The sequence below is a fragment of the Saimiri boliviensis genome, chromosome 6 (genome assembly GCF_048565385.1).
Source record: "Saimiri boliviensis isolate mSaiBol1 chromosome 6, mSaiBol1.pri, whole genome shotgun sequence".
NCBI classification, from domain to species: domain Eukaryota; kingdom Metazoa; phylum Chordata; class Mammalia; order Primates; family Cebidae; genus Saimiri; species Saimiri boliviensis.
This window is the reverse complement of record NC_133454.1, coordinates 84,503,465-84,516,272: the sequence shown is the minus strand read 5'-3', so window position 1 is coordinate 84,516,272 and position 12,808 is coordinate 84,503,465. Positions and strand designations below refer to the sequence as shown.

At 36.2% G+C, this 12,808-nt stretch overlaps 1 protein-coding gene and 1 pseudogene across 2 annotated transcripts in view; one reads left to right on the top strand and one right to left on the bottom strand.

Moving 5' to 3' along the window:
- PDE3B (phosphodiesterase 3B) overlaps positions 1–12,808 on the bottom strand; it is a 237,028-nt gene that overhangs the window by 41,333 nt on the left and 182,887 nt on the right. The window contains exons 13-14 of one of the 2 annotated variants that reach the window (XM_074401124.1): positions 5,516–5,719; positions 3,385–3,550 (exon numbers count right to left, since the gene is read on the bottom strand). In XM_074401124.1, coding sequence (XP_074257225.1) covers positions 3,385–3,550; positions 5,516–5,719 — 370 coding nt within the window. The remainder of the gene's footprint in view (positions 1–3,384; positions 3,551–5,515; positions 5,720–12,808) is intronic. The other variant, XM_039471383.2, reaches the window with a different exon arrangement.
- LOC101036987 (protein Mdm4 pseudogene) lies at positions 6,884–8,555 on the top strand (annotated as a pseudogene).

Sequence of the window (12,808 nt, the reverse complement as noted above, 5' to 3'; positions counted from 1 at the left end):
AAAACCTAAAATGAAAAACAAAGTAGAGCTATCATGATTGAGGTGAGAATCCTGGGACCAAATCCTCAACTGCCTGCCTTCTGGTACCCTCTCACTGTGGCTTCTAAGGCTTGATTTGAGATCAGACTACTACCTATGTGGTGTTGGGCAACCTCAATGTGCAATTTCCCTGTGTATAAAATCTGAATGAATGATAACCTACCTTATGGGGTGCCTATGATGAGGTTAAAAGGCCATATTATGTAAAGTGTTTAGCACAGTACTGAGCATTCCTCAAATGGTACTGTTAGGATTTTAGTCCTAGTGTCTGAACTGGTGGGGGATAAATTACTCCCCACGATGTACAAATTCTGCAAGTAAGCAGTGTCTATTCTGTAATGAGCCAACAAAACCCTGAGGAAACAACCATAAACTGTTTCTGTGATTAACTGTCCCATGATTAGAAATCTTTTACGATTTTATCTTTTACGAGGAAGAAAACTATTGATATTTTTCAGAAACACAGTTGGGTTTATCTATAGGACTCTGTAATTTCATAAATATATCCCATGAGTTTGGCTTTTCTGAGCCCATGGCATTTAAATGGCTGTAGGCATATTAAGATAATTAGGATAATAAAAAAAAGTTGGGCATAGTTAGAATTTTATACACATATCTGAAGAAAGTTTAATAGCATAACCAGAATTAGAAAGAAGTTTAGTTCTGATGAGGGACGATTAAGACTTCCATATGTGGTAGGATATCAGATGACACTTTCCTTCTTTGACATTGAATAATGACACTTAGAAAGATTAAGTGAAACTCTCTGAAATAATGTTTTTTAATGATATATATGAGATTATAATAGCTAACATTTATTGAGCACTTACGTGTCAGAAACTAAGAAGTCTACATATATTAATTCATTTAATCCTCACAGAAACCTTATGGGGTAGGTACCATCATTATTCCTATTTTATCAATGAGTAGACTGTAGAACAGAAAGGTTAAGTAACTTAACCAACCAAGGCCATATTGCAGATAAGGAAGAGAAGCCAGGATTCAACCTGAGGCATGGCTTCCAGGTTTGTTTAATAAGTATTAATACTATATGCTTTTAGAATAATTATATATGCTGGGTCTAAATGAATATTTCTAATGTTACTGAACCAGTGAATTTTCTAAAATTGACATATGCCACTATTTTTTATTACTATTTGTACAGATAATATAAAGATAGCATTTTCCTTAGCATAAAATTCCTCTTTTGTAAACATGAGATACATGGGTGAGCTCTAAGGCAAGTTTCAATTATCACTGGAATAAGAATACACAAACTGCATATTATAATCTTATAAATTTAGGTGAATACAGCCATTTAATATGCCAAATTAACATAATTTGAACATATCAGAGAATAGCAAAATATTCATAATCCTTCCATGATTAAACAGTATGGCATTTGTAACTTATAAACAGCAGAGTATACATTATTGTGTTGGGATGTTTAGCTGAGGGGTGTAAAACATTGCACATTTTCAATACAATCTGGAAGTAACAAAGCATACCAGGTGCATAGTTATATTATAGGCTCAATTACTCCCTCTTCCCCATCATGGTAAGAAAGCCCTCACCTCGTAGATATCTTGACTTTTCCTGATAATTAGAGCCAACAGGGGTTCCTAAGGAATGTAATTCCAAAGTCAAGAAGGTATATTTACCATTTTGGAGATAAAAAAATGTTAGGTATGTCAGGAAATCAGTGCACTTCTACATTGTAGGAAGCCTCAAAGCTGGACCCCCAAAATGGCAGGTTCAGCAAAGTGGAAGGATTATTTTAATGCCAAAAATATCTTTGAATCCCTGAAAACCACTAGTTATATCTACTCTCTCCATTTCTAGCCCTCTAATTTCTTAATCTCTGCCTGGACTTCTTCCCAATTGATGTTTCTATGACAGGGAGTTAGTCTTTTTATAGCAGAGTTGCAAACTGATTATCCTTTAAATATATTCTGACCACACCCTGAATAACTTAAAAAACACTTCATCGGCCAGGCGCAGTGGCTCAAGCCTGTAATCCCAGCACTTTGGGAGGCCAAGGCAGGCAGATCACAAGGTCTAGAGATCAAGACCATCCTGGCCAACATGGTGAAACCCCGTCTATACTAAAAGTGCAAAAAATTAGCCGGGCTTGGTGGTACGTGCCTGTAGTCCCAGCTACTCAGGAGGCTGAGGCAGGAGAATTGCTTGACACTGGAAAGCAGAAGTTGCAGTGAGGCAGGATCAGGCCACTGCACCCCAGCCTGGCTATGGAACGAGACTCTGTCCCAAAAAGAAAAAAAAAAAAAACTTCATCTGGAAATAAATTATTCTAGGTTACAGATTCTCAGGGTTGAAAGAGACCTTGGAATCGTAATATAGTCTAGCCTTGTTACAGAAGGCAGTCAGGCAGACATGGGCAGAGCAGGAGAGGGCCCACCCTCCCTCCACCCCATCAGAAATTTCAGGTGACCATTAGGTGATAGGTTGTTAAGCTGTTTCTCCAAAATAATAATTGGTTGCAGCTGGCACCAGGGAAAGGCAGTCACTCAATAGATTTTAAAAACAACAACAACAAAAAAAACCCTGAAACTGGTGATTAGCAGCTTCCTGATAAGACCTTAGGTGCTGGGTGAGTGGGCCCAAGTGTGTGCACTAAGAGGCAAAATGGTGGAGATTAACTGGTATATGACCTTCCTCCATGAACACTGGACTGGGAAGGGAAAAATGTTTCAAGTGAGTGTAAGTACAACTTCAGTAAACACATTGTGTATGTGGTCCTCTCCAGTGCTAGCAGACCACTGCACATGCAACAGCCACCTCAAGGGAGGAATCAGGGGAGAAGTAACACAAGCCTGGAAGCATGCCAATGTATAAGACTCCAAGTCAAAGGTCAAACAATGTACTTGATCTCACAGGTCGCCCGCTTGGCCTTCTTCTAAGTGTATTTTACTTCCTTTCATTCTTGCTCTAAAGCTTTTAAATAAACTTTCACTTCTGCTCTAAAACTTGCCTCAGTCTCTCCCTCTGCTTTATGCCCATTGGTTGAATTCTTTCTTCTGAAGAGGCAAGAACTGAGAGGTTGCTGCAGACCGGTATGGATTTGCTGCTGCTAACAGCCTTACCTATAGACTCACAGGTATATTCAGCTCACCCAAGATAGAACATAAGCTATTTTTTAAAATTTTAACAGCAAAGGCAAATAGAACAGAGAAAATACTAAGAACCAGAGCAAATGCAACAATTTTTAACCCTTCCCAGTCAAAGCAACTCAGCTTTCAAACACTTAAAAAAGCTATCCAAAACTCAAAGAGCAGTGTCTTCTCATGACAGCCCTTAAAAATCTCACCAAGCTCATGTTTCAACTTACCTGCTCATAAAATTCATTGACAATACCTTCTGTCCATTTCAAATGCAAGTCCCGAACTTTTGCTGGGCCATTTATATCTGCCAGTTTGATGCACACCTGGCATACCAAGAGGCGATCATTTTCATTCCTCCATTCTATGCCATTACTATTTACATCATTTGCCTGTTTTGGAAAAACAAAATCATTTTAAGTTCTGACGGTGTTTTTTAAAATTGTTATTTTGTTTGCTCTTACCAAATTATCTTAAAACTGTTTCCTGTCTAAATGACAGAAAGAAATTTCAGCAAATAGTTCTTTTTAAAATCAGTTTATTCCATAACATGGAACTCTGCTGGTTAAATTTCCTTTCTAAAAAATGCTTTCTAGAAAAACATAAAACCAACCATGGGTTTCAATATTTGTGATTACCACAAAGAAACAGGATTTATGTGTGTGTGTGTGTGTGTGTGTGTGTGTGTGTGTGTGTGTGTGTGTAATATCTACTAAGTACAGTAGATACACAGTAGCAAAAAATCATATAAGAATTATAACTACTCATTTCTACCTCAAAAAAGAACACTTTAAGAAAGTAGACAAATTTGCTCTAGCTGTGAAAGACAACATGAGACAGTTAACTGAACACAAGTCTGAGAAGCTGGACCTATAGTTTTAAATCCTGACAGAATGTCATGAATCAGCATGTTAAATCCTGAATCAAAAACCAGTGGATAACAATGAAAAAAACTGCTTAACCAATTTGAATCTAACTTTCTTTATCTATGAAGTAGGAAAAGTAATACCAATCTAGCCATGTTGCCATGAGGATTAATAAATGAAAAATGCTTTATTCACAGTATATGTTAAATAAATACTGTTATTTAAACAAACAATTATCATTATTAGCTAGGAAAAGCCTTTCAACAACAAAAATTTTGTTTTGTAAAAAATGAAAAGAATGAACCATATCATAACTTTGAACTTCAGTGTGATGGTTGCTTTTTGGCACCAAACTCTTTCAGAAAAAAAAAAAAATTATGTAGAACACCACCATAGAAAATATTTGAAAGAAGAGCTCTTTTGATTGAAACTTAATAGGAGGTCTAGAGACCCATTCATATGGCATTTTCTTGAGAGACTTCAAAATAGAAGTCTTTAAGGAATATACATTCAAAGGCATTGTGTTTGATAATCTTTTACCTGTAAAAGATGATTTAAACACTTAAATGAATTTTTATTTAAAAATTAAAGTGAATAGAACTACATAACTATGAAATAATTTTAAAGGTACCCTGATTTCTCACTGATTTTTATAAGCATTTCATTAATATCATGACAGCAACATGTATGAGGGTCTCCTACCAGCAGGTTTAATCTAGTACTCTTTTGTTACCAGTTTGTCTACCCTGCAGGTACAGCTTCTTTTAGATCACAAAAGTCATCAAGAAAACAGCCACTTCCTGCAAGCCAGAGTGGGTATCTAAAGCAGTGGTTCTCAACTTTTTTCACCTCAAATGTCTGAGAGATAAAGCACAGTCTCCATGAGTACACTGTCATACTGGGGCAGTGAAAAGGTAAATGTGAGTTCTTTGACCTAGTCTTTCCTCATTTTTCCCTAGCACAATGTCTGCACATAGTGGGCAATCCCAATAAATACTTGTCGAATGAGTGAATTATTCTCAAGTAGAAGAGGGTTACCCTACACTAGTCAGCTAAAGAATCACTAATATAAAGAAAGTATAACAGGTACAGTGAGGTAGGCATAATTAACTGGATTCTTAAGAAACACATAAAATTAATTTGATATAATGTCTTACTTGATGCTGAGCATGGCTTTGTAATATCTCTCTTTAAACTCAATTGAAATAACTGGTTTGTTTCTATGTGAAAGTATGTGAAGCAAAGTCACAGCTGTATGTTTATGTGTCAAAAGAAAATATAACAAGCAATAATATTTTAGGAAATTTTATCCTAACAATAAAAATGTTTATTTTTTAAAATATAGGCATAAATATTATTTTACATCAATTATTTATTGTTACTTCCTAAGTAGTAATAATTCTAACTTAACATTAAAAAACATATTTTACCAGTAATACTGACAATAAACATTTACATTTTTAAAATCAGGCACGAATTTGCATAACAAACCTTGGCATTGAATTCAGCAAGAAAATCAAAATGCTTTTTAAGATCTGTGGCAAGGATTGCTTCGATGACTAAAAAACGAAAACGCTTGAATTCCACATGATCAAGATTAAGAAGGAAGTTGTATTCTGGGCGAGAAAGATACAGATTCCAAGCTGACGCAGCATGATGATTTTCCAAAACAGATTTGTCATTGTATAAAACTGCCTAAAAAGAAATATAGAAAAATGAGACAGACACCTAAAAGATAATAAACTTTAATATCAGTTTGGTATAGAAGTATACAAACAATGAATACCTACTATATACTAAGCATTTTACCAGGTATTTTAGTACCTGTGAAAATACTTGTGATAATTTTATAAATAAGTAGACTGACATGCAAAGAGGTTAAGATATACCTTTCCTTCCAGCATACATAGCTAGTAAGTGAAAGGGTTATTTATCTTCAAAGTTTATTTTTGCAGATACTGTGCTGCCTCCCAAGAGATGTAAAGTTGATATTTTGAAGTCTATTTCATTTAATCAGAAAACCTTCTCAGATAAACTTCTATGAATAAAGTCATTAGGGATCTAGAGCAGGTTTCAAAATACATTTCTGTTGTTTAGTCATTCTGGAGTCAATGGAGATGGTGACTAAAGAAGAGGAAGCAGGCGTACTGTCCAGTGTGAGAGACCTGCCTGTCTGAGATGGACATATCCTGGATTCCCATCCTCACTTAGTGCCTGGGAGTAAAACAGAACTATGGAACATATAAAAACACAAATCCTCTGGTCCTAATTGTGTGGAACTACTAATTTTTTCCACACTTCAGTGGAAGACCCTGAGGTGCCTCCTCGGTACTCTAGGACTTTGGAATACAGACTCAGAATCAGTGGAGTAGGGAATTTCTAAAACCTCTTCCACCTCTAAAAATTAAGCAATTCTTTAAACTATTAAACAAGTATAATAATTACTAGAAGAACTTCTACAGCCAAATTGTGTTAAAGGCCAGGGATAAAAATTAAAACCCTATCCCTGTTTTCATGGCACCTATTATGTAACGATAAAGAAGGACAGATAGAATGAGATCTCAGGTAGGATACACATTCTGAGAGCTTAATTAAATAGCTCTACTTATTTGTGAAAATTAGCTATAGGCTAGATTTAAGCACAGATGCATAACACCAAGTGATTATTTTTTACACTATTTAATTTTATGTAAGCAATGCTATGATTTAAACTTTGCAGTGGGTCATATAAAGGCATTTCATACCACCCATAATACAACTTCTAAACATTATAAATCCCAAAGACAAAGGGTAAGCTTCAAAGACTCCCCAAGGAATCCATTTACATTTAGTAATGATTTGACTAATTCATGCTCAAATGTGACAAAGTTTTAACTATGAAAACAGCTCTGGGGCTCAACGGGGAGAGATTCATGGAGCTGCCGTAAGTTTTACCAACAGACTGCAGTTTCTTCACTGCCAAAATGACATCATTTTCCACCTCTGCCCAGTGTTCAACATCTGACAGTGCTTGTAGGATCTCTCCTGGACAAACCAATCAGGTATGACCAAAACTGCCACTTCTAAAGATTTTGCATGCAGCAGGTGCACAAGATGAAATGTTCACTGTTAAACAGGTCATGCACTATTTAGGTCAGTACATAATGGTGAAGCAGCTTTATGATTAGCAGAAACAGCATATGGTATATTGTGGTGGAGATCTTTTGGGAGAACTACTGGGATGTCAGAGCTTCTCCGTGAAAGACCCAAGCCCTCTCTATGATATGCTAAGAAAGAATCTTGTCACTTTAGCCACTGCTACTACAGATGCGGCTCAGACTCTCGCTCTCACACAGGATCACAGCATGGATATTCCAAGTCAAGACCAACTGAAGCAAAGTGCAGCAGAAAGTTCCGCTTCCAGGAGAAGAACTGCAGAAGATGATATCCCCACACTGCCTACCTCACAGCATAAATGCATAAATTCTAGAGAAGATGAAGACTTAATAGAAAATTTAACCCAAGATGAGACATCTAGGCTGGACCTTGGATTTGAGGAGTGGGATGTAGCTGGCCTACCTTGGTCGTTTTTAGGAAACTTGAGAAACAACTATACACCTAGAAGTAGTGGCTCAACTGATTTACAGACAAATCAGGATGTGGGTACTGCTAGTGTTTCAGATACTACAGATGACTTGTGGTTTTTGAATGAATCAGTATCAGAGCAGTTAGGTGTTGGAATAAAAGTCGAAGCTGCTGATACTGAACAACCAAGAGATGAAGTAGGGAAAATAAGTGACAAAAAGGTGATTGAAGTGGAGAAAAATGAAGATCTTGATGACTCTAAGTTCTTACATGATGATACTGATGTAGAAGTTACCTCTGAGAATGAGTGGCAGTGTACTGAATGCAAGAAATTTAACTCTCCAAGCAAGAGGTACTGTTTTCGTTGTTGGGCCTTGAGGAAGGATTGGTATTCAGATTGTTCAAAGCTAACCCATTCTCTCTCCACATCTGACATCACTGCCATACCTGAAAAGGAAAATGAAGGAATTGATGTGCCTGATTGTCGAAGAACCATTTCGGCTCCTGCCATTAGACCTAAAGATGTGTACGTAAAAAAAGAAAACTCCAAACTTTTAGATCCCTGCAACTCAGTGGAATTCTTGGATTTGGCTCACAGTTCTGAAAGCCAAGAGACCATCTCAAGCATGGGAGAACAGTTAGATAACCTTTCTGAACAGAGAACAGACACAGAAAACACGGAGGATTGCCAGAATCTTTTGAAGCCATGTAGCTTATGTGAGAAAAGACCACGAGATGGGAACATTATTCATGGGAGGACAGGCCATCTTGTCACTTGTTTTCACTGTGCCAGAAGACTAAAGAAGGCTGGGGATTTATGTCCTATTTGCAAGAAAGAGATTCAGCTGGTTATTAAGGTTTTTATAAAATAATGGTAGTACAAATATAAAAGTGCATTTTTAAAAAAATGAAAAGAAAACAGCTCTGTCTGTTCAGGAGAAAGTAATTCAATTCCAGGCTCAATAAAACACAATGTACAATGAGTGCCCTGTGAAGCTAGCTGACTTAATAAACTCACTGCTAGCAAGATCAGTTTTAAAAATGAGTAAGTTCAGAATTCCTTCACCATTCAAATTACCCTTTGAAATTGCCAAGAAATACAAAATGGGGAAAAACAGTAGGAATCAGTTTTAGAATCTACATATATTCACAATACTGAAAACTTCAAAGACATGGTGAAAATGAGAATGGATTGAGAAAAGCCAACCAAGTCACTGCATAAGAAGGAGAAACCTATCTGAAGAGTTAAGTGGAAGGGGTTCCCTGCTGGACCTCAGTAGACTCACAAGCGCAAAGGTGAGCAGGAGGCAAGAAAGAATCATGAAGCAGTAAGTAGGAAGCAAATGTCAATTCTACTTTAGAAGAACACTAGAAGGTAGCACATAGAGCAGCAGACCAAGTTTAAACTGAATAAGAAAAACATTTCAAGCAAGCAGATCATGAAGCCTCAGCTCTTACTATGGGCTCTTAGAAGTAGAGAAGAAAAACAGGGCCCCAGCTCATTTGGAGCTGCAATAAACTAACATCCTTTGACTTTGAGCTAAAGCATCTTGTTACCTGCTTTTTCTAGATCCTTCTCTCTACAACAAATACATCAGTACTTTGGGAAAGCAAATTAGTTGGTCATAAACCTCACTTTTCATCCTCTGAGTTGGAAAGATCTGAGAAGAGGTTTAATACAAACTGACAGAATCTTAACAAATAGTAACATTTTTAAATAAATAAGAGCAAAAGGAGCAAACCCTTCAGACATAAGAAAGACTTAAATCATACAAAGGATGAGTCTGACTAATCTGAGCAAATGTCCCCTTTTAAAATGTAAGAAACAGGAGGAAACATTAACAAAAATCGAGGTCATACTCATTATCTAATGACTAAAAAAGTACTTCAAGTGAAAAAGATTAAGAAGAATTGTTCATTTAAAAAATAATATTCCCAATTCAAAAAATCCAGTAGAGAGAGAGTAGACAAATAAGGTGCTACAGAAAACAAAGCAGCTAGTTTTGTAAAGAAATAGTCTTGATGAACAACTGTCATCTCAGGATTCTTTTACCCTGAAGTTCTCAGTTTGTTCTTTTCTGTGTTTACACGCTATAAAGATAATACCTGAGACTGGGTAATTTATAAACAAAAGAGGTTTAATTGACTCACAGTTCCACAGGGCTGTAAAAGCCTCAGGAAATTTACATTCACGGTGGAAGGCAAGGAAGAGGCAAGAGAGGCCCCAGGAGCACAAAGGGGAAACTACCACTTTTAAACCATCACACCTCATGACAACTCCCTTACTATCACGAGAACAACACGGGAGAACCCAGCCCCAGGATCTAACCACCTTTTGCCAGGGTCCTCTCTTGACATGTAGGGATTAAAATTTGAGAACAGATTTGGGTGGGGACAGAGAGACATACCATATCAGTTCTAAAATTTCTAATAATCCCTTATCTTCCTTTATCTTAGTTACCACCCTTGTTTTGATAAAATACATTTTAAAATAACTTTCTCAGGATGGTCAAGATGTGATTGCTTAAAATCACTGCATATCTGAGAATTTCTTTATTTTGCTCTTATGTAAAATGGCAGCTTAGCTGAATACAGAACTCTAACTTGAAAATAATACTCTTATGCCAGCACTCCTAGCTCTAAAGTCATAATCATATCTTTCTCTGTCTCTCTCTCTCTCTCTCTCTTGCTCTGCTCTCTCTTTTGCTTACACACACATTATTTATTTATTTTCTTGCTTTACTAGAATGTAAGTTCGATGAAGGGCAAGATATTACCCATGTTTTATTTAATGTAACAATGCCTAAATAGTGCCTATCCCACAATATGCACCCAATAAATACATGAACAAATAAATGAATGAATAAAATCCCTTAGAATTTTAGAGACTTCATTTTAGTATTGTCTAGCATCTATTGTTGCTAAAATACAATGACAGTTGAATTTTTGTTCTTTTATAGATGTATTATTTTCATCTTCTAAGGAATTCTTTTATTTTTAAAAATAAAATATCTGGTGTTCTGAAATTTTTTCATGACGTGCTATGTGTGGGGTTTGAGATTTTTTTCTCTCTCTTCAACTTTCCTGGCACTTAGTGAGCTCTTTCAATCCAAAGACTCCCTACTTTTTAGAACTTCCACTAGTCACATCTTGACCTAGTCCCATTTGTCTTATCTTCTCCTTCCCTATCTTTTTATCTTCCTGGTCTATGTTCTAGGAGAGATGACCTGGACTTTTACTACCAATGCTTATATTGAATTATTAAAATTTTCTGCAGTAATATTTTTAGTTTCTAAGAGCCTAACTTGTTCTCTGATGTTTCTTTTTCATAGTTTCCTGTTCTTACTTTATGGATGCAGTATTTTTCAAATTCTTTGAGAATATATTAAAAAAAAATAATTAGATGATTCTCTATTCCCTAGATTCCCCCTGTGGTCAGTTATTCTTTCCATCTTAGCCTTTTCTTTCCAAGCTTCTGGTTAATGCCGTGTCTGATGATCTTTGATTATCTGTATATATAAATAAATGAATTATAGATTGCAGTTGTAATTTCTCTCTGCTGTTATGTATGTTTTATTGTGGAGTCGCTCCCCTTGGGATGAATGAGAGGGAAATACGTAAATGTGGATAGGGTTTGTTACCTAGCAAGTTTTGCTTTAAAATAACTGGGGTGCCAGCTTTTAGATGTTCAGAATGCAAAAAATTTACTTTGGACTACTAACACCCACTCTAGTAACTCTTACTCTCTCCAGGCAGTTTCCTTCAATATCTAAGAGATGAGTTTTCTGCCTGGAGGTAAACATAGGGTTATAATCACTCTGCTTAAAAGTATGTGTGTGCATAGGGAGAACAAACAGGAGCAAATGGTAATAGAAGTCTCTCTGGGGTTCCACCTATGCTGGGTACTTTTGTTTTACCTGTCAATATTCATCCATTTTTCATTTTCCAGAAATGTTATAAATTTTTTTATCTGCTGGTGATAATATCCTTCCTCCTCTTACTCCTCTCTGTTGTAATGAACTTCATACCTTACTATCATTTTAATGCATTCCCAGGAAGAAGGGGAAACAGATACATGTGTTTAGTGATCTTAACCCATATTTTAGGAGACAAAACAGATATACAAATCTCAATTTAAAATTTTGTTTCCTTTTTCCTAGTCTCATCAAAATATTCTAGAAATTTTACTATCTCAAGCACTAACCTCCATCTTTCAGCCAACTTTTCATTTGGAAATAGCTCAGAAATCTCTTAGAATCTTATTAATTCTGACTTTCCTCTAGGATATACTTGACTATATGCGTCACCTTCTTTCATGGCAAGAATTCTCCTGTATCTTTCTAGCACACACTCCTTACTATGAGAATGAAGAGGAATGTTTGAGCCAGTTGGTGGTATTATATGCTACTGTCTATAATACACTGGAACTATAGTATCTTTTATTAATTATGGCCTTACTAGACCCACTGAGTTTCAGAAGATGAAAGAAGTTACTTTGTTACTTAACCACATTAAGCCATAGACTTTTACAAGAGTCCTTATCTCACAGGTGCTAGTAGAAGAAGGCCTCATAAACTTCATTACTTTGGGAAGCACAGAACGTATTTCAGAAAACCTAGGAGTACCACAGAGCGAAGAATTCAGACATCCTTCAACATTCAACAAATATTTACTGAAAGCTTTTTGTATGTCAAGCACTATTCTAGGTAGCATGGAATAAAGGAGACAAAAATCCCTTCCCTTGCAGAACTGTATATTCCTTTGAGGAGATACATATAAAAAACAAAGTACATAAATAAAATATATAGTATCTTAAATGATCACTGCTATGAAAAAAAAGCAGAGAAGGAGCATAACAGTATAAGGAAGGGATTTTGAAATTTCAGATGGAAGGAGGTGACAAAATGAGCATATGCATATCTAAAGAAAAAGTCCTCTGGACAGGAAAAACAGAAAGTACAAACACTCTCAGAAAGGGAGTGTTCCTAGGACAGAGATGGTATTAGCAAGGAAGCCAGTGAGACTACACTTGAGTAAGTTAAAAGAGAGAGAGAGAGAGAGAGAGAGAGAGAGAGAGAGACTTAATGAGGCTAATAATGCAGGGCCTTGCGGAATATTTTATGACTGTCATTTACTAGGAGTAAGGTGAAGGCCATTGGAGAGTTTACTTTTTTGTTTTTATTGTTTTGAAACAGAGTCTCAAATGTTGCCCATTTGGTT